At 38.0% G+C, this 22,240-nt stretch overlaps 4 protein-coding genes and 1 long non-coding RNA gene across 5 annotated transcripts; 2 read left to right on the forward strand and 3 right to left on the reverse strand.

Moving 5' to 3' along the window:
* The first annotated feature begins 357 nt into the window (after nt 1-357).
* LOC116165517 lies at nt 358-2,179 on the forward strand. Its single transcript, XM_031480028.1, has 2 exons — nt 358-1,149; nt 1,193-2,179. Exons 1-2 carry the CDS (start codon nt 358-360, stop codon nt 2,177-2,179), a joined length of 1,779 nt encoding a protein of 592 aa, XP_031335888.1.
* Nucleotides 2,180-3,738: 1,559 nt separating this feature from the next.
* Nucleotides 3,739-4,425, reverse strand: LOC116159874. Its single transcript, XR_004143077.1, has 3 exons — nt 4,083-4,425; nt 3,876-4,033; nt 3,739-3,828 (listed from the first exon to the last, which is right to left on the reverse strand). It is a non-coding gene; the product is annotated as an uncharacterized LOC116159874 (long non-coding RNA).
* A 3,939-nt stretch (nt 4,426-8,364) lies between these two features.
* LOC116165524 lies at nt 8,365-8,874 on the forward strand. The gene has a single exon (XM_031480039.1). The coding sequence runs from the start codon at nt 8,365-8,367 to the stop codon at nt 8,872-8,874; it is 510 nt and encodes a 169-aa protein (XP_031335899.1).
* Nucleotides 8,875-9,381: 507 nt separating this feature from the next.
* Nucleotides 9,382-11,824, reverse strand: LOC116160340. Its single transcript, XM_031473528.1, has 2 exons — nt 9,505-11,824; nt 9,382-9,451 (listed from the first exon to the last, which is right to left on the reverse strand). Exon 1 carries the CDS (start codon nt 11,787-11,789, stop codon nt 10,278-10,280), a length of 1,512 nt encoding a protein of 503 aa, XP_031329388.1. The 5' UTR covers nt 11,790-11,824; the 3' UTR covers nt 9,382-9,451; nt 9,505-10,277.
* A 4,812-nt stretch (nt 11,825-16,636) lies between these two features.
* LOC116159752 lies at nt 16,637-19,154 on the reverse strand. The gene is made up of 2 exons (XM_031472829.1): nt 16,835-19,154; nt 16,637-16,781 (listed from the first exon to the last, which is right to left on the reverse strand). Exon 1 carries the CDS (start codon nt 19,117-19,119, stop codon nt 17,608-17,610), a length of 1,512 nt encoding a protein of 503 aa, XP_031328689.1. The 5' UTR covers nt 19,120-19,154; the 3' UTR covers nt 16,637-16,781; nt 16,835-17,607.
* Nucleotides 19,155-22,240: the final 3,086 nt, after the last annotated feature.

The raw sequence follows: 22,240 nt of genomic DNA on the forward strand, positions 1-22,240 counted from the left end.
ACTTCCGCGGAGCGTCATGTGAGGGATACAACGTCAACTACCAGGACACTCATACAATTCCGGTGGTGTTCCACAACTTGAGTGGATATGATGCACACTTTGTTGTAACAGATATTGCCACTAGAATGGACGGCAAGATCGACTTGCTCCCTATAACCAAGGAGCAATATATTTCTTTTACCAAACACATCAACGAGTCACGCATATGCTTTAGATTTATAGACAGCTTCCGGTTTATGGCATCATCGTTAGATAAATTATCATCAGCTCTAACGAACTTTCCTAATCTAAAGTCACAATTCTCTACACTACCTGAAGATCAATTTGATATTTTAACTAAAAAGGGTATTATGCCGTATGATTATTTCGACTCGTTCGACCGTTTCGATGAGCCTAGTCTGCCTCCTCAAGACATTTTACAATAAGCTAGAAGATAAGCCCTGTCCTCGAAGAATGTACCGTAGAGCTCAAGAGGTGTGGACCAAATTTAACTGCAGCAACTTGGGTCAATATGTTGACTTATACATGAAGACTGATATTCTACTCCTTGCAGATGTCTTTGAACAGTTTAGATCAAGCTGTATTAGCACTTATGATTTAGATCCGGCCCACTATTTTACACTACCAGGCTTTACTTGGGATGCCATGTTGAAATACACGCAACAAGAGCTGGAACTCCTTACCGATCAGGATATGTTTCTCTTTGTCGAACGGGGTATTCGTGGAGGGCTAAGTCAAGTCTGCTGTAAAAGAAGAGCTCATGCAAACAACAAATATATGCTCAAATATGATTCAACGAAACCGGATGTCTATCTAATGTACAACGACATCAATAACCAGTATGGATGGAGTATGAGTCAATATCTTCCATATGGAGGCTTTGAATGGGTAGACTCCAACATCGATATCGCTACGATTCCGGATGATGCAGACGAAGGTTATATTTTAGAAGTTGATTTAACATACCCAAAGGATTTACATCAAGGACACGCTGCTTTACCGTACTGTCCTATACATATTAACCCGAAAACTTTAAAGCCACCTATTACTACTAAAGATCCTCCTTCAAAACTCATGGCGACTTTGGACAATAAAGAAAAATTAATACGTCATCCACTATCGCGCCTTAAAACAAGCATTAGAGCATGGGTTAGTTCTCACAAAAGTACATAGGGTACTCAAATTTAAACAGTCCCCTTGGCTAAAGTCCTACATTGACCTTAATACAGAACTAAGAAAAAAAGCCAAGAATGAATTTGAGAAGAACTTGTTTAAGTTGATGAATAACGCGGTCTTTGGGAAGACTATGGAAAATGTCAGAAAACGGGTTAATATCAAATTACTATCCCAATGGAAAGGACGTTACGGCGCAGAATCATACATTGCGAAACCGGAATTTAAATCTTGCGCCATTTTTAACGAAAACTTGGTAGCTGTAGAATTGAATAAGCTTGAAGTCTATTTAAATAAGCCTATATACGTAGGTCAAGCCATTCTTGATCTAGCCAAGACGACCATCTACAGCTTCCATTATGACTACATGATGGATAGATTTGGAGATAACTGCACAGTTCTTTACACAGATACGGACAGCTTAATTTATGAAATTCGTGAACAAGATCCTTATATGGCGATAAAAAACGACTGTTTTAAATATTACGATACTAGCGATTATGACCCCAATAACCCATATGGCATACCCCTTGTAAATAAGAAAGTGTTGGGCATGATGAAAGATGAAAATAATGGACAGATAATGACCGATTATGTAGGATTACGATCGAAACTGTACACCACTAAAGTATTATCCACTAAGGACGATTTAATAAAACTACAACAGAAATTGGAAGCGGAGGAGTATGATGAGGATGAAATTGCTACGATTATTAAAAATTATGGTTTGACTAAGAAGGCAAAGGGGATAAAGAAAAGTGTAGTAGAAACTAAAATTACCTTTGATGATTATGTGGAGTGTCTGGAGACCTATAAGCGCAAAACTACATCTCAAAATTTGATTCGTACGGATAAACATCAAGTTTATTCCATAACGCAGTCGAAAATTGCTCTAAGTCCTGAGGATGATAAGAGATACCTGATTCCTGACTCATTTAACACTCTACCGTGGGGCCATTATGCTATCAATAAGCCTCAAGATGTTGAACAGATGGAAGTTGATTAAGGTTGTGATTTTTGATGAATTAGTTACAAATTGTCAAAATCCTAGGAAATTTGTATACAAATTAGGATATTATTTTAGGAATATTCTTAGACTAAAGGTTATTAGCAAACTACCCCTGTATAAAGCTAAAAATAGTAAATTCTTGTATAAATTTAAGATTTCATTAATAAAATGTTAAGGTTCAACTCTGTTATACACCTTATCCTTTGCTAACGGGTTACTACTTATGCGCAAGCAGTACTATTAAAAAGGTAGGCCTATTAGTTATTTTTTATACACCCTGTGTAGAGAAATATCTAATGGGGAATCCTATAACGAGACCGTAAACATCTCCAATAAATTGCATTATTTCTAGTGTGAATTTATTGCCTCCTGGGTGGTCATGGAAAGAGGTGTATCTACCCAATAATAATTTAACTAAAGCTATACAAGGTAGATCGATAATTCGGTAACTTGTTCCTCTTCTAGAATATACGCAGCTAAATGTCCATTTTACTATTTAACGATTACGTAATATTATGATTTTGTTTATAATTGCACTTGTTTCAAGACATGGAAGATGTAGAAGCTTTTGTCGACATTGTGTTAGAAAGTGTGCCTGTAATTGATGGACATCGGCAGAGAGTCGCCATTGTGCAAGAAGAAGTAATTCAGTTGCCGCCTACCGTGGTGGAATTTAACTTTGTACCTGCCGGTGAAGGAAGCTCCAAATTAATATATCGCTATCAGCCTCGAGCTCGCAAACATTAAGTGGAGCTGCGGTATTGAATAAGTTTAAATATCGTTCGTTTGTACAGGAAAATATATACGGTTACATCTACATGCCCAAGAGAATCCAGTATTTCTTAAAGCAATTATGGCGAGCAAGACAACTGAAAATTATATGGAGAACAGAAATACATGAAGCACTAACCAACAGTGAAATATGTAACATAACCTCAATTCGAACGTTAAAAAGCCGCTATCCTACTACGTTAATTGCAGGCATTAATAATACTAGCATCGTCCGTCGCACTTATACGCGCCAATATGACGAGAGTTCTGCTGCTCCTGATGAGTCTACTGAAATGTCACATCCTTGGATAACACCTTATGTACCGGCATCATCATACTCGTCCCTCAATGGTGACGAAGAAGAAGAAGAAGAAGAAGAACAAGAAGTAGAATTTCGATCCATCGAAATGGATAAACGTGAAAATGAACAGGATTATAAAATTAGAATTGATCGGTTGATTAGCAGAATTCAAATGGACCAGTGGAGTCTTCATTATCCGGAATTAGAATTAGAACACTTACCATATCATAACTATTATCGCAACATAAATGTGGATCCTCGAAAAATTGATTTAACAGAATATACTACTTATCAGGTAAATTGTGATTGGAATGAGTGAAATATCTATAGCTTTATTTGTAATCTAATTTTTTCGATGTATGTGAACCTTAATAAAGAAAAAAAATACGCCGCCGACGAGGACCTTTATTATAAATATTTAAAATATATAAAATTTGGTATAAATCTAAACACACATCGATGATTTTAATTATGAGGCGCACCTTCTGCATTAGTTTTTTTGAAGGACGAGGAGGACGACTGATGTCAACGATTTTGATTGTAGCAGTTCCTTTGACGAGGTGATTGGTATCTTCTGCGAAAAAAAAATGCAAACAGGTCGTAAACTTTTTTTATACTTACGGTCCTACACGCACAAATGCTACTCCCCTTCCTGAGGGTTCTGAATTCGTAAAAACCCATATATAGTAATCCCCAAAAAAGGGGTCTATAAATAGTAGAATGTCGCGCCTCTCATCATAAACCAGATTATGTGCACACGGGCACATGATCGTGTACCCCTAAAAACTAATAATTGCAAACCATTTAAAAAATTATTAAAACACTTACGTTTGGCACATACTCTCGAATTTCGTTTAACAACCACTCGCACTTTGAAATATTGGTCCTCGTCGGCGCCGATGTCATTTTGCTGCTCGTACACGCATTGAGAACAAATGATGCGATAAAGTGGTATTTATAATGCGGAACCCTTTTTGCGTCCTTAACGATAAACAGATAATTCGCATCCTTTCGATTTATAAATACCTATTATTCAAACGGATGGAACGAGGATTTTATAAAATAATCAAGCGGATGGATAGTTCACATGTTTGCTATCTAAATGTACATTATAAACGGCCGACTTTATTCGTAAATTTCTAACGCAAGAAGTCATTGAAGAGAAACCCGCGCTACCCCCCCAAATGAAGACATCGATTCACGTCCGCTTGCTCATTGTGCATTATAAATAATTATATTACCCAATAAAACGAATATGTCTCCGTAGCTCAGAGATGTATTTATTTTAATGCCATATGCCGCCCAATTTGCAAATTACAGTTTCCTATACGTTAGATGCGTATCATTTTGCCGCCACCAAATAGCCCCTAGCCCCTATCGGGTTTTTTCCCTGCCCACTCCTGTTCTAGTTATAGGGAACCTACCTCCGAGATGGAATTATAGGTTAGAATGAGGGTCCTCGCACCTGTCTCCTGAAATTACAATTTCCTACCCTATACCTATATGTCACATCAATCTAATAGAGGGAGTCGGTTGAAAATATACCTCTATATGCATTACGACGCCAATAGATGGCACCTCCGTACCATTTAATACATAGATATATAAATACCTAGATACAGCCATCCTTAACAAACGTACCTCGGTTTTTAAAAAACATATCAAAGAAATTTGTACATCTCTCCATTACTTTCTAACCAAGATGAAACATGTTCTATCTCTTTTTATTGCATTAACCACTATGTCGTACGCGAATCGGTCGCTTAAAACAAACTTAGCGCGTCCCATAAGTCATGTGACAGTTGACACATTTCACGATAGCGCGAAATCCAATCTAACTAAAAATATTCGCCCTAAACATGATGGGCGGTTTTTTCACTAAATATTATGTAATTATTGCGTTATCAATTGAATACGAATAACATTAGTGCTTGCCATAATGATAGACGCGTTAATAATAATTGTTATTCCTGAAATAGTTTTATTACATCGAACTACGCCATTCAAATTTGGGATAATGTTTACCCTGTTTGGCATGATGTGCTGCATTGAATTCATTGCTGGCTTGCAGAATATCAAAAAAACCGTAAGTAAGTAAAGTTTATGTTCAACATTTTAATTTTAATTGCATGGTTTTAGGCGTAATGGTAAAGGAAATTGTTGCGACAGGAAGTGAATTCGTTTCCAATTATTATTTTGGCCTATATGATGTTGATGCAGTGCGTTTATATCATGATCACAAAGAAGGATCCGTCCAATATTCTTAGGAAAACGAGTTTTTAGACTGTGTGTGCGTGCAATATCAAATTTTGGTCGCTACGCGTCTTGCCTACCTTTCGGCATATGTCCATTCGGTGGGGTTTCTTTTTGAAATTATAGTGCTAATTGTAGTAAGTAAGCTACACGTGTACATTTATTTAAAATAAATACAACACCTTAATAATGATATCCAATTGGTGATAATACTCATTTAGTGAACATTCATTACGTTTGTAAAAGCTCACAATCCGAATCATCGTCAGATGAAATTTATCATCACTGTCATTATTAACACTTAGGTATTATCAAGTTCAGCAACATCAACCAAATATAACTTCTCTTTTAAATTAATCACTTTCCACATGTTCACACACTTTCTTCCAGTTGTCAGCTGTAATTTTTTCAAATTCTTCATTTGCCAGCTTTCTAAATAACATCTTCCATTTTAAATGTAACATTTCTTTGCTGCTATGCAATTTAAATAAATAAAAAGGCGGTTTATTTATGTTGTAAAGTCTCAAATCTGATAATTTTCTGTGTGATTTGTGCTAACAATTTGATTGACAGTTATAATAAATAATGCGAATCTTGTCTTCCATGCTCAGGGTACCTCTATAAAAGATAGCGCTATACGTAATTAATGTGCCGAAAGTGATGGTAATAGATGGTACGTCCTTTTGAACTATGTTGGGGTATGGCTGTATCTATGTATTTATATATCTATGATTTAATAATATTTAGAGGTTCGTTATAAATACAACTATCGAAGCATTATATCATACAAGTCTAGTTAGCCTAGTGGTTATGCTATAGGACTTGTAATCCGATGGTTGGCGGTTCGAATCCGTTCCATTTAAAAAAAATTTTTCAGGGTACGAAGGGGTCGAAGTTGAGGATTCCAAGATGGCGTCCAAGAACTTGAGGATTCCAAGAACTTGAGGATTCCAAGATGGCGTCCAAATGACGCCTGCGCAAAGGGGCGGGGCGCGCATGCGCACTGACCAGAAGTGCTCAAAAAAAGCCCAAATGAACCTTAGAATTTCCCATAAGAAATAACATGGGATTTCGACCAAAAGTGGGCTAGAATCCTCCTAGCCCCTTTACTCAGATCGTTTCGGTTGTCGGCAGTTCAGGTACGGCAAAATCTACCGCTCGGCCCCGTGAGGGTGAGGTGACAATCCGGACTGGTGACTTACACACACCAGGAATGGGGAAATCTAACGAACGTTTACCCCCACACAACCGGGGTAAACATATAACCAGAAAAAATGTCCCTGGACTATGTCTTCTAGTCAGGTATCGTTAGATATGCAGCACAGGTGTTTCTCTATAAGAACGCCATTTTGTGAACAAAAGGAATGTGATAAAGATGGTAGTTACGTCGAAACAATTATAAATCCCTTAACGGTTTAGGGGTTTAAGTGGTCTCAAACCAACCCCCAATTATATATACATTACTCATGAAAATGTAACGACCGATTAGAATCACCTGCTCCTTGTTCAGATTATCGAAGAGAAGAGAAGGTATCGATCAATACCTTTGTCGAAGAATTAAGTACATGCGCAAAGCAACCTAAAATGTTCAACAGCCAAGTATTTGCGACGCTTATGGCAAATAGGCCAATAACATTTTCGTTGTCTAATTCTTGATCTGCAACTAATCCATCCATTTTATCGACGCCTCCCATTCCTCGATTGTAATCGGATGTTACTTCAGACTGATCAACTGACTTCTTCGATTTTGTCTCCCTGCACCCACGAGAGGTTTTGACATCTATCTTGGAGAAATTAGAGGCCATTGTAACTTTATTGTCTTTCCATTAAACGAGTAACAATTCTTTACTTTCAATGAACTTGTAACTTCCTCTCTTTTCTTTGTTCCATATTTTCTTGTCAGGGAAAGGACATCTTTCAGTTCGATTACCACGAATTGTTTCAGGAGCATACATTTTTAGATTTGAACGATATACAAGAAGGGTATGAAATAATTATCAAAGAATATTTTATAGCCAAAATTACCTCCAATTTCTGCCTCTCTACCCACTCCAAATTGATGTGTATTTGTCTATTTTCCCGTGTATATTTCAAAAGCAACACAGTAGCCTGTACACAATGCCCAATTTTTAAGAACAAACCTAATGGGTTTGCCTTTTATACATATATTGTTTGGCATAGCGTTTTCCATAGTACGGTATCATACTTTCGTCGATTGAAAAATTTGTTCTTCTAACCCACCATGTGTTTTAAATGTGGTGTTTAGGTGATCTACAGGGCGTTTCATAATATATTCACAGACTTCAAGATGTGATAGCTGGTCCAAAAATGCGAAGCAAAGTTTCTGTTAACCTATCCTCTAACATGCAAAATTTTCGACTAGTTCAAGTAAATCAAGTGCCCAGAATAGCCAACGAGTATGGAGATGGAAAAATTGACCCAGGAGCAGTTCCAGCTCGCAAAAACCGTAGAGAGGTGCCAATCCAAATTCAAGAAGGAGTTCGGAGGGTCCGACGAGCATCCCCGGAAACTAAGCACGAGATCATCAACAAGAAAAGGAGTGAGTTGGAATCACAATGAACTACGTTCAGGCAACGTCACTCACAGATCATGGCCCTGTCACAAGAGTCAGGACATGAATATTTCGCAAAGGAATTCGACAAACAAACCACAACCTACAACGAGTACCTTAACACCTGTCAACGGCATCTCCGGTGAGTCCAATCCCATCCGCAAGCATTCCGTCAATAACGCTGACTAAACCAGGGGGGCAAGGCTTACAAGAAATACCTTCCCTACCCAGCCCGGGTACCACAGAACCGCAAGTACGTAAATTGCAAAACAAATTAAAAAGGCTATGGCACTCATCCGGGACACGCAAAGCGAACTAGATCAGGAACCTGCCGGCAACTATTGGAAGTATGAAAGAGAGCACATCCGCAAGCTCTGGGACGCCATCCAAGAAGCCCACGAAGACATTATGGAAGTACCAGATACATTGGCAGAACACTACGAAACTGCCAAGGAAGCCGTGCGCCAAATCATGGTAGCGCTCGCCGACAAGGACTCACGAGACAAAAATAGCTACGAGAAAATTCCTCTCCCACGGATACAAATTCCGCAATTTGGGAGAGATTACGCAGCATGGACCAACGTGGAAAAAATGCAGCATTTGAAAACAAATCTAAGGGTTGAAGCTAGCAAACTGATACAACACCTGCCAATAAGTGAAGCCAACTACAACGACGTGTGGCTGCTGCTAACGAACCGTTACCAAAATAAGCGGTTGCTGCTTTCAAAGCAGCTAGACAACATCTTCAATCTGCCAAAAATTGGTCCAAACGCTCCAGACGTCCACAATCCATGACACAATTGCGGATAGTCTGCGCGCAATTAACAACATGGGTATAGAAACCGAATCATGGGGACCAATGGCTGTTTTGAGAACATCCCTACCAGCACCAAAAAAGATAGCATCACTTCAAGAAGTTTGGCGAATTGTCAACAAGGGAGCGATGGCAAATCGTCAAGGAAAACCAGTTGTGCTTCAATTGCCTAAAGCACGACAAAAGGACAAGGTGCACCAGTCCAAATTGTTGTGAAAATTGCAACCGACAACACCACAGCATGCTGCATATTGAAAACACTAAGGAAAATCGTCCAAAAATGGAGGTCTCAAGTTGCGAGAACTCTTGCCTTATTGGCCTCCTGACGCTTTTTCCACTCCACGAACTTAGCCATGGCGGTTTCTTGTCGTTTTTTGGCTGATTCTTTCCTTTTATTCCAACGCTCTCGCCTTTCATCTTCCTTTTTGATTATAACTACATCGCGTAATAGGAGTGCGGACCGTCTCTTCAAAAAGACAACTTCCCTTGCGTCCCACGTGACGTCAGGGGCGGCTACTATATATTTTTTCCAATTTCCAGTACTTAGGGGTAAGAGCCCTAAAAGGTAACGCGTACGCTAATATGACGAATATTCCGAATTAATAACTTACTTAAGGTGACAAACGGCTCTTGAAAGAATTTTAGACAACCATTGAAATGTAGATTAAGTTATTGCCTAATTAGGTTTGTACCGGAATAATTGCACGTAGTATAGGTAGGTAACCAAAATCCTAAAATTATTCTCGCTAACCAGCCCCACTGACTTAAATAAGTCTCTAATCACACGTAAATTATTATGTCCGTGGGAACGTTTTCTTTTCCACGACCGCCACTCGCCTCTTTTCTTGGTCCCGCTCAAAAATCCCTCCCATCACAAGTTGTGTATACACGCATGCGCTCCCACAACAGACACAGTGTCCTCCATCGGCCACACCACCCAACCGTTCCCGCCTCATTCAAAAAGAATAAATTGTTCATAAACATAATCCACAATTTCTGCAAATTTAGAACGCTACACTGTCTCCCTCCAAGGAAAGAAAGAATTAAACAAATAGAAATATACTAGTATTTCTATTTTTTAATTCTTTCGATATCGGCCATCATTTACACTAACGCACAATTAAATATACAATCACCCTTTTTACAAAACGATTAATCCTAGGCCCTATTAGTTGGCTACTGTGATATGTAGGTGTGATAACTCCGCGTATCATACGCCCAAAAATAGGGGTCTAATTCCGGTAAATCTATTCAGGCAAATGTCAATTTAAGGATACTCACATTAATTAAAAGTCGCGACCTACATTTTTTTCTTTTTTTTTTTTGAACCTTTATATAAATGAGCAGTAGCAATTACGCACCTCCCCAATCACATCCCGCAGTGTCACAACCTATGTAAATGCTTTAACATAATTGATTTAGCCGCTTGACGCAAATCAGAATCCCCTGATTCGAAACAAAACTTTAATAGCTCAAAATCAATAAGTGATAATGCTGACACCCGCGAGTGTAACATCGGATCCTTCACCTGGTGATCACTAACCGTCATAGACTCTAACACCTTTCCACCTACCCCTTTATTAGATGTACTCAACCTCTGGCTACTTCGACCTGATAGTGTTAAACTATCCATAGCGTAGTCATTAATATCTTTAACCCCTCCCTCCGCCATAAACTCCTGCAGGTAAGTAGTGTTGTCATTCACATCATCTAAGGTCGTATCATCTGATTCGAGTTCTATATCGTCTTGAATATTTATACTAGTTGCAACCGACTTATCATCCTGATCATCTACGTAGTCTTCAAACCCTCGTTCATTCTCCCCCAGCCATACATAAAGCCTAATCCTTCTCTCAATTAATAGATTTTGAAGATTAAATAGACGACCTTTCACGTCTTCTCGACCGTATCCATAAATCCCGCTGCCAAGCAACACAGTATCATAATCCCCTAACTCACATGCACCTTTGAAATATAACTCTAAATCGTCGAAACATCTAACTCTGTTGGTAACAATGTTTATAACTCGTCCAAATCGTCGACCCTCTGAAATTCCAAATACTAATTGATTTTGATGATAACGATTCTTATTCATCCTTTTCAAGGACGCCATTTCTGATATATAATCGCCAACGCTGTCCTCGCATACTTGTCTAGCGAATCCATCGTATCCTCGAGGGTCCGAATCACTACACTCAAAGTCATGTATAAAGTGTAACACGCGGTCTGATCTTTTTAACCATCCTTTCTTAAAGATAATAGGAATAGGCTGCTCTGCAAACTCAGAAACCATTGACTTAGGAACTCCAGCACCAGAAACGGAGCTACATGATTCAGCCCTCTTTGGATGTACAACATAGTAATTGTTAACAGGGTATTCTAACCGGACTACAACATATTCCAAAGTTCCATCTTTCTTTAACGCGTCACTGTGAGCTGGAAGCACGTCGCCACTCTTACACTCTACCGCTAAATACACCGTCTCTAAAACTGGACTTATTAACTCCATTGATTTCAGTTGACCAATAAACTCCAATTTGTCGTTTCTCTTGTACCCAATCGCGTCTTTCTTACCCTTAATCCACGCTATCATTTCTCTCTTCGTGCGAAAGTGACACCTTGTTGAAACCTCAGAAATGGAGCTGGTCGTATGATTATCATACATACTTCCATGACCGCACACACACGTCAAATACCCTGCCTTTGATAATCGAGACCTAGGAATAAAGCTTAAATGTAAAACTGTATTGGGTGGTAAACTACTAAAAGTGCCATTATTTACGCATTCTTCGTCTTGCCCTCGTTGTCCAACTTCTGTTCTAATAATAATATGGTGTTTCGTTTTTGCATTGCATAAGGTGACGTCGCTGTCTAGTAATTGGGTCGGAGCACTCATTTTTTGTCCTTTTCATACGTTACATCATCTCAATTGTGCAAATACAATGGCGCCCAACGTTTAGGGGCCTCCCAATTTGTTGTTTGAAGTTTATAAAAATTTTATATTTTAATTTTGGCTTACTTTTAAATCATCAAAATTTGTCAGAAATATTTTTGCATTTACTTAAGCAGGTAATATCAGTTTTAATAGCACACCTTATCATGGAGTACTTAGGGATGAGACCCGTCGACCTTTTGGCGGAAGAGTTGAATTATGAGCTTCGTATTCGTGGAGTAGTCTCTGATAGGAAAGATGCAGTTACTAAACGCAAAATTTTGAATAAATTGTTAGAAAAGGATAGGAATCGTTCGAACGTTACTCATGTAGATCCGTTATACGATTTTGATAACGAAGCTGAGATTATAGAACAAGCCCTAGATTCATTGAAAACTTTAATTGTAGAATTCGATGGTACGGAGACAGATTCTCTCTTTAAACGAATTAATTCTAGAATTCTATACCTTACTAATCGTGTCCACAGATTAAAAACTGATGGGGATGACAGTCAGGTGGTCCAAGCTTTTAAGAATGAATCCATTGCGTCAATTTTAGAATTGGAAGTTTGTCTGTCGGATAAAGTTGTTGCGAATAGCACGTTAGGAAATGTTAATCATACAGCTCACGCGTCCTCTAGTAATGAACAACCCATGACCATCCAACATTGTGTAAATAATTATAATAAATCTGTACCCGTTTACAAATGGGGTTTGAAATTTTCGGGAAAAGAGGGTTCTAGTTTATTATCTATCATTCCTAGAACAAGTAGAAGATTACCGGGTGGCAAGGAACGTTACCAAAACAGAATTATTTAATTCGGCCGTCGAGTTATTCTCAGACGGTGCCTTAGTTTGGTTTAGATCTGTTAAATCGTTAGTTTTGGATTGGGACCAATTAGTAATTAAACTTAAAGCGGAATTTTTACCATGCGATTATGAGGAGGATATTTGGCAAGAGATTAGGGATAGGTTTCAAACTAAGCAGGAGCCATTTCGTAGCGAATCAACCAAGTTAAAGTACATTCGTCGGAATTTATTGCCATGTTATATAACGTCATTAGCTCTTGTACAAATCAGTTCTATATCGGAATTGCTAGAGTTATGTAAAAAAATCGACAATGCTGATACCTTGAAAAATAAACAAAAGACGGCGACTCAAAATACAGTTAAAAGGCCAATAGTTAATGAAATTTCAACTAATGTTAGACCCATTTCAAACGAATTTCGTACGTCTACATTTAGTGGTACTAATACAAGACCCGGTGGTAATTCTGGTTCTAGGTCGTTTTACAATAAAAATTTTTCAAACAGTAGGGGAAGGTGGGATGTTTGGGTCATTTTTTAAAATAATCTGCATAATTATTGAAAATGATACAGACACCACTTCAATGTCAGACAGTTGTAATTAGTAACCTTTTAGCAATCACTTGTCCATAGTTATTGCTATATATTATTATTACATAGGATACTGAAAATTCAAAATTCTAGAAGTCACTATCTGACCCAAACCTCCCTTAATGTGGGAGGTATGGGTCAGGTAATGGGGTTAAATGGGTCACTTACTATTTGTGATGTTTTAGGTGTAAAAGGGCTTATATTTTTACAGTAAAACTATTTTTATTGGATATATTGCATACAAAGTTAAAGTAAACAAAGAAATAAGAACACAACAAATTCAAATTCTGAAAACAAAAAAAAAAATATCATGTGGCCATGAATCGTTAACACATCTAGTTCAGGTTCTTAAAACTACTTAGGTCAATATCAAAGTTGCAAAATTTTTGCGTTCTGTTGGTACCAGCTATGTTATTTGGAGGACTCAAACGCAGAACTATATCGCTAAAATCAACTTCTGAAATATCCGTTTCCTCTGGGTAATAAAATGTGTTTGAATTTGTTTTCCTTCGTAAAAAATTTATAACATAAAATCCTTGTTCGTTTACGTTTTGTATATTTCCAACATAATGCAGACATGTTCGTTTTGTGGTAAATTTAACAACTACATAATCGCCAACTCTAGAACAACTTGCAGAGTGATCAAAATCTTCAGACACACGGTCATTTTCTGGATCGTATTCGGAAAGGTCCGAGTCCGGTAGTTCTTCACTAGAGTTCAATCGCTTTCACTGTCTGTATGCTTGACAATAATTTCGTTTTTCTTGTCTTTTCTGAGTAACCTCTTCACAAAGATTTCTTCTTTACTGTAAGCTACTTTTTTCAGTATTCTTTCATTTTCCATCTTCTATTTCATTTTTCCTCTGGCGTTTCTGTTCAAAAATTCGTGTGCGATCCTTTGCACGTCCCGATTGATCAACGTTCTAGGTTCGCCTTGGATTAAGCACACGGATTCAGGGTTAAGCAGTTTCCTGTGTAGAAGTTGTAGGTGTTAGTAAAGTAGTAAGGTAACAATGAGGTGGAAGCGTGTGGGACCCAGCATCATAATTTGCTTCTTCTGGTTCGGTCGTCGTAACTGCAGACATTTAGAAAATCATCAGCCGTAAAGATTTGGCATTGAAGGGTTAATGCCGTTTTCTTGAATCCTGATAATATATTTTGCCTTGAATTGCAACCATCAAAGCTGATTTTGGCCTTAAACGCCGCTATTGTGATAGATTGTTACGGTTTCGCCGGGATTCGATGTCATCCAAGCGGAAGAAGCTGCATTGTAGCGTGGCCTTGAACGGGCCATACACAGACACGTCCAGAGGTTGGAAGACGATGCTGCAATGCGGGCGGAAAAGTTAGAAAGGTGCACACCATAGTTTCTTTCGCCACGGAGATTACTTCTACATTGACGTGGCTTTCATGATTGTCAAGTAACAGCAGACAAGGATTTTCCTTGGTCACCATTCGAATACTTTGATAAAATGCTTTAAAGTGCGTAACAAAATTTTTTCCCTTTGTCATTTCCAGCCGGAATTTATGAGCCAATCCCATACGTGTTTCTGGTCCATAATAAGCATATGCCAAAAACTTTTTTCTAGGGAAGACAAAAACCGTGGATTGTTTCCCAGGGCTGCATTGATAAAGCCAAACACATTGTTACTAACGTGCCCCTTCTGCAGAGATAACCTGCCCTTACTTGTTTCTGGCCTTTTAACTGCTAGCACTTTTTGGAGGCTTTGGAACTGTGGTAACGACGTTTCATCGCCATTTATATATATTGCTGGAAGAGATTTGAAAATTTTTTCTAAAATATCACCCCTTAAATTTTTCCAAAGAATTGGCCAACAATGGGCATTAAAGCTTGTAGCCCTTCCTAAGCTGGTGGCTTCAGGTTGTCGTATAGCAATCTGCGAGTTGCGCTTCATGAAAACCTAGTAAACAATCCGTTTGCAGCTTTAGATTCTTCATTTTTGGATAACTAATTTTCTAAGCTTCACTGCATTATTGGTATTGCAAAACTCCCATTGGTCTCGTTTTGGTGGTTCAAACCGTAATGCATTTTGCTGCAGGTCTTGGCAAATACTCTGACAACATTGTTTCTGCTTCATTTGAAAACACGCGTCTTAGAATATGGATTAGCTACAAAGTAGTTAGTTCTGTTGGTTCTTCTAATGGCATTTTCTTAGCATTTTGCACGTGCCTTGCAAAGCTGACCTAGAAAAACCCTAGATTGGCAGCTACTTGCCTAGCTGATATGTTATTTTGAAGAACAAGTTGCACAGCTTGTGATATTTGCTCAGGTGTTTTTCTTTCTCTGTCAGTTTTCTGTTTATAAGTTAGAGGCATTTTGAATCTGTAAAGAAAATTAAATAAGACGTTTCACTAAAAGAAAGTGGGGAGGTTTGGGTCGACTCAAATCTCCCGCGCGCTACTGACCCATACCTCCCTCTCTTCAATATTCACAAATGTGCACCTCTCTTATTTATGCAATATGTTTTAGGTTATAATTTGTCGTTTATATTTGTAACTTAAATGTTACTTAAATCACAGAAAAAATCACAAGCACATCGTGGTACATGCAAGCTCAAAACAATGATCTACTTATATCAGTAATTTAAGTGAAACTTACCTGGAAATTGACTTATTTTCCCAATAAACTAAACACACGCGTAGACAAACATGAGGCTCTGTTTACAATGTCACCTATTAGTACCGCAACCAGTAATGCACCTATGAGCGGGATACATGTACCATACATGAAAATAAACCCAGTGACCCAATCCTCCCACGACCCAAACGTCCCCACCTTCCCCTAAAGACTCCAGGTCTCAACCCTTGTGTTGGAATTGTCACCAACCTAATCATACTTTTCGTAATTGTGCCGCAAGAAAGAATTAAAAAATAGATTGTATGACTTTCCCTTTTTTTGTTGGCTATAATGGGTGTTAACAGTGCTCAAAGATTTGGGAGCTGAGTCGTGGATCTTGTACTGAGTGTTGTTTGAAGGGGGCGCCAACCTGTCTTAAACCAACTTGCCCAATGACAGGTAATCGGACAAGCTCATAACGTAATGCAAAAATCGATCCTATTATTAATTTATTTAAACAGGTAATTGACTCGGTAGGTAAGTATAACTTGACGATGATATCGATAACGTAATTTTTGTGTTTCAGATGAATGATCATTCAACGGACTTCAATATTGGACTGATAACTCTAAATAACAATTGACAATTTAAGGACAGCACAACATTAGCAATTAATTCTAGGATGGACAATTAATAATAGACAAATATGCTTAATTTAAACAAATAAACTTGACATCTCCTTTCAAATTTTGTTATCTCAAACCTCAGAGCATTGTGTGAACCATTATCCACATGGACAGCACGTACATACAGGTGGACGGTGGGATGGCGGCTTATCACCATAGAATTAAAATCTTATCATCAGGAACAGCGCTTGTTATTCCGCAGTTACTTGTGCAGGTAATAAATTTGCGTCCCACGTGACGTCAGGGGCGGCTACTATATATTTTTTCCAATTTCCAGTACTTAGGGGTAAGAGCCCTAAAAGGTAACGCGTACGCTAATATGACGAATATTCCAAATTAATAGCTTACTTAAGGTGACAAACGGCTCTTGAAAGAATTTTAGACAACCATTGAAATGTAGATTAAGTTATTGCCTAATTAGGTTTGTACCGGAATAATTGCACGTAGTATAGGTAGGTAACCAAAATCCTAAAATTATTCTCGCTAACCAGCCCCACTGACTTAAATAAGTCTCTAATCACACGTAAATTATTATGTCCGTGGGAACGTTTTCTTTTCCACGACCGCCACTCGCCTCTTTTCTTGGTCCCGCTCAAAAATCCCTCCCATCACAAGTTGTGTATACACGCATGCGCTCCCACAACAGACACAGTGTCCTCCATCGGCCACACCACCCAACCGTTCCCGCCTCATTCAAAAAGAATAAATTGTTCATAAACATAATCCACAATTTCTGCAAATTTAGAACGCTACACTGTCTCCCTCCAAGGAAAGAAAGAATTAAACAAATAGAAATATACTAGTATTTCTATTTTTTAATTCTTTCGATATCGGCCATCATTTACACTAACGCACAATTAAATATACAATCACCCTTTTTACAAAACGATTAATCCTAGGCCCTATTAGTTGGCTACTGTGATATGTAGGTGTGATAACTCCGCGTATCATACGCCCAAAAATAGGGGTCTAATTCCGGTAAATCTATTCAGGCAAATGTCAATTTAAGGATACTCACATTAATTAAAAGTCGCGACCTACATTTTTTTCTTTTTTTTTTTTGAACCTTTATATAAATGAGCAGTAGCAATTACGCACCTCCCCAATCACATCCCGCAGTGTCACAACCTATGTAAATGCTTTAACATAATTGATTTAGCCGCTTGACGCAAATCAGAATCCCCTGATTCGAAACAAAACTTTAATAGCTCAAAATCAATAAGTGATAATGCTGACACCCGCGAGTGTAACATCGGATCCTTCACCTGGTGATCACTAACCGTCATAGACTCTAACACCTTTCCACCTACCCCTTTATTAGATGTACTCAACCTCTGGCTACTTCGACCTGATAGTGTTAAACTATCCATAGCGTAGTCATTAATATCTTTAACCCCTCCCTCCGCCATAAACTCCTGCAGGTAAGTAGTGTTGTCATTCACATCATCTAAGGTCGTATCATCTGATTCGAGTTCTATATCGTCTTGAATATTTATACTAGTTGCAACCGACTTATCATCCTGATCATCTACGTAGTCTTCAAACCCTCGTTCATTCTCCCCCAGCCATACATAAAGCCTAATCCTTCTCTCAATTAATAGATTTTGAAGATTAAATAGACGACCTTTCACGTCTTCTCGACCGTATCCATAAATCCCGCTGCCAAGCAACACAGTATCATAATCCCCTAACTCACATGCACCTTTGAAATATAACTCTAAATCGTCGAAACATCTAACTCTGTTGGTAACAATGTTTATAACTCGTCCAAATCGTCGACCCTCTGAAATTCCAAATACTAATTGATTTTGATGATAACGATTCTTATTCATCCTTTTCAAGGACGCCATTTCTGATATATAATCGCCAACGCTGTCCTCGCATACTTGTCTAGCGAATCCATCGTATCCTCGAGGGTCCGAATCACTACACTCAAAGTCATGTATAAAGTGTAACACGCGGTCTGATCTTTTTAACCATCCTTTCTTAAAGATAATAGGAATAGGCTGCTCTGCAAACTCAGAAACCATTGACTTAGGAACTCCAGCACCAGAAACGGAGCTACATGATTCAGCCCTCTTTGGATGTACAACATAGTAATTGTTAACAGGGTATTCTAACCGGACTACAACATATTCCAAAGTTCCATCTTTCTTTAACGCGTCACTGTGAGCTGGAAGCACGTCGCCACTCTTACACTCTACCGCTAAATACACCGTCTCTAAAACTGGACTTATTAACTCCATTGATTTCAGTTGACCAATAAACTCCAATTTGTCGTTTCTCTTGTACCCAATCGCGTCTTTCTTACCCTTAATCCACGCTATCATTTCTCTCTTCGTGCGAAAGTGACACCTTGTTGAAACCTCAGAAATGGAGCTGGTCGTATGATTATCATACATACTTCCATGACCGCACACACACGTCAAATACCCTGCCTTTGATAATCGAGACCTAGGAATAAAGCTTAAATGTAAAACTGTATTGGGTGGTAAACTACTAAAAGTGCCATTATTTACGCATTCTTCGTCTTGCCCTCGTTGTCCAACTTCTGTTCTAATAATAATATGGTGTTTCGTTTTTGCATTGCATAAGGTGACGTCGCTGTCTAGTAATTGGGTCGGAGCACTCATTTTTTGTCCTTTTCATACGTTACATCATCTCAATTGTGCAAATACAATGGCGCCCAACGTTTAGGGGCCTCCCAATTTGTTGTTTGAAGTTTATAAAAATTTTATATTTTAATTTTGGCTTACTTTTAAATCATCAAAATTTGTCAGAAATATTTTTGCATTTACTTAAGCAGGTAATATCAGTTTTAATAGCACACCTTATCATGGAGTACTTAGGGATGAGACCCGTCGACCTTTTGGCGGAAGAGTTGAATTATGAGCTTCGTATTCGTGGAGTAGTCTCTGATAGGAAAGATGCAGTTACTAAACGCAAAATTTTGAATAAATTGTTAGAAAAGGATAGGAATCGTTCGAACGTTACTCATGTAGATCCGTTATACGATTTTGATAACGAAGCTGAGATTATAGAACAAGCCCTAGATTCATTGAAAACTTTAATTGTAGAATTCGATGGTACGGAGACAGATTCTCTCTTTAAACGAATTAATTCTAGAATTCTATACCTTACTAATCGTGTCCACAGATTAAAAACTGATGGGGATGACAGTCAGGTGGTCCAAGCTTTTAAGAATGAATCCATTGCGTCAATTTTAGAATTGGAAGTTTGTCTGTCGGATAAAGTTGTTGCGAATAGCACGTTAGGAAATGTTAATCATACAGCTCACGCGTCCTCTAGTAATGAACAACCCATGACCATCCAACATTGTGTAAATAATTATAATAAATCTGTACCCGTTTACAAATGGGGTTTGAAATTTTCGGGAAAAGAGGGTTCTAGTTTATTATCTATCATTCCTAGAACAAGTAGAAGATTACCGGGTGGCAAGGAACGTTACCAAAACAGAATTATTTAATTCGGCCGTCGAGTTATTCTCAGACGGTGCCTTAGTTTGGTTTAGATCTGTTAAATCGTTAGTTTTGGATTGGGACCAATTAGTAATTAAACTTAAAGCGGAATTTTTACCATGCGATTATGAGGAGGATATTTGGCAAGAGATTAGGGATAGGTTTCAAACTAAGCAGGAGCCATTTCGTAGCGAATCAACCAAGTTAAAGTACATTCGTCGGAATTTATTGCCATGTTATATAACGTCATTAGCTCTTGTACAAATCAGTTCTATATCGGAATTGCTAGAGTTATGTAAAAAAATCGACAATGCTGATACCTTGAAAAATAAACAAAAGACGGCGACTCAAAATACAGTTAAAAGGCCAATAGTTAATGAAATTTCAACTAATGTTAGACCCATTTCAAACGAATTTCGTACGTCTACATTTAGTGGTACTAATACAAGACCCGGTGGTAATTCTGGTTCTAGGTCGTTTTACAATAAAAATTTTTCAAACAGTAAAGACTCCAGGTCTCAACCCTTGTGTTGGAATTGTCACCAACCTAATCATACTTTTCGTAATTGTGCCGCAAGAAGGAATTAAAAAATAGATTGTATGACTTTCCCTTTTTTTGTTGGCTATAATGGGTGTTAACAGTGCTCAAAGATTTGGGAGCTGAGTCGTGGATCTTGTACTGAGTGTTGTTTGAAGGGGGCGCCAACCTGTCTTAAACCAACTTGCCCAATGACAGGTAATCGGACAAGCTCATAACGTAATGCAAAAATCGATCCTATTATTAATTTATTTAAACAGGTAATTGACTCGGTAGGTAAGTATAACTTGACGATGATATCGATAACGTAATTTTTGTGTTTCAGATGAATGATCATTCAACGGACTTCAATATTGGACTGATAACTCTAAATAACAATTGACAATTTAAGGACAGCACAACATTATCAATTAATTCTAGGATGGACAATTAATAATAGACAAATATGCTTAATTTAAACAAATAAACTTGACATCTCCTTTCAAATTTTGTTATCTCAAACCTCAGAGCATTGTGTGAACCATTATCCACATGGACAGCACGTACATACAGGTGGACGGTGGGATGGCGGCTTATCACCATAGAATTAAAATCTTATCATCAGGAACAGCGCTTGGTATTCCGCAGTTACTTGTGCAGGTAATAAATTTGCGTCCCACGTGACGTCAGGGGCGGCTACTATATATTTTTTCCAATTTCCAGTACTTAGGGGTAAGAGCCCTAAAAGGTAACGCGTACGCTAATATGACGAATATTCCAAATTAATAGCTTACTTAAGGTGACAAACGGCTCTTGAAAGAATTTTAGACAACCATTGAAATGTAGATTAAGTTATTGCCTAATTAGGTTTGTACCGGAATAATTGCACGTAGTATAGGTAGGTAACCAAAATCCTAAAATTATTCTCGCTAACCAGCCCCACTGACTTAAATAAGTCTCTAATCACACGTAAATTATTATGTCCGTGGGAACGTTTTCTTTTCCACGACCGCCACTCGCCTCTTTTCTTGGTCCCGCTCAAAAATCCCTCCCATCACAAGTTGTGTATACACGCATGCGCTCCCACAACAGACACAGTGTCCTCCATCGGCCACACCACCCAACCGTTCCCGCCTCATTCAAAAAGAATAAATTGTTCATAAACATAATCCACAATTTCTGCAAATTTAGAACGCTACACTGTCTCCCTCCAAGGAAAGAAAGAATTAAACAAATAGAAATATACTAGTATTTCTATTTTTTAATTCTTTCGATATCGGCCATCATTTACACTAACGCACAATTAAATATACAATCACCCTTTTTACAAAACGATTAATCCTAGGCCCTATTAGTTGGCTACTGTGATATGTAGGTGTGATAACTCCGCGTATCATACGCCCAAAAATAGGGGTCTAATTCCGGTAAATCTATTCAGGCAAATGTCAATTTAAGGATACTCACATTAATTAACCTTTCAGCACTCGCGCCTAATTTTAGAACTCCACTACTCGCGCCGGGTCTAGAAGACCCATACTGATTTAAAATAATTATTATATATATATATATATATATGCCAGTTCTATGGTTATTAATGGTACTCTTATGAGGCATGGCTAGATTAAGATAGAATAAACAATTTAAAGTATTATAATTGCTTGATTTTCCAAGAAATACAATCCAATAAAGAAAATGTAGTTATTTATACTTTTTAACAAAAATCAACTTAAAAATATTATAAAATACAACTAAGATATG

This window comes from Photinus pyralis, unplaced genomic scaffold (genome assembly GCF_008802855.1).
Source record: "Photinus pyralis isolate 1611_PpyrPB1 unplaced genomic scaffold, Ppyr1.3 Ppyr1.4_LG1, whole genome shotgun sequence".
Classification (NCBI taxonomy): Eukaryota; Metazoa; Arthropoda; class Insecta; order Coleoptera; family Lampyridae; genus Photinus; species Photinus pyralis.

Excerpts from the sequence above, each read along its gene's own strand:
- LOC116165517 (XM_031480028.1), top strand. The coding sequence starts at position 358 with ATGATTATTTCGACTCGTTCGACCGTTTCGATGAGCCTAGTCTGCCTC. Across the intron at positions 1,150-1,192 it reads AAACAAGCATTAGAGCATGG|TCCCCTTGGCTAAAGTCCTA; the intron begins GTTAGTTCTCAC and ends AAATTTAAACAG.
- LOC116165524 (XM_031480039.1), top strand. The coding sequence starts at position 8,365 with ATGGCACTCATCCGGGACACGCAAAGCGAACTAGATCAGGAACCTGCC.
- LOC116160340 (XM_031473528.1), bottom strand. The coding sequence starts at position 11,789 with ATGAGTGCTCCGACCCAATTACTAGACAGCGACGTCACCTTATGCAAT.
- LOC116159752 (XM_031472829.1), bottom strand. The coding sequence starts at position 19,119 with ATGAGTGCTCCGACCCAATTACTAGACAGCGACGTCACCTTATGCAAT.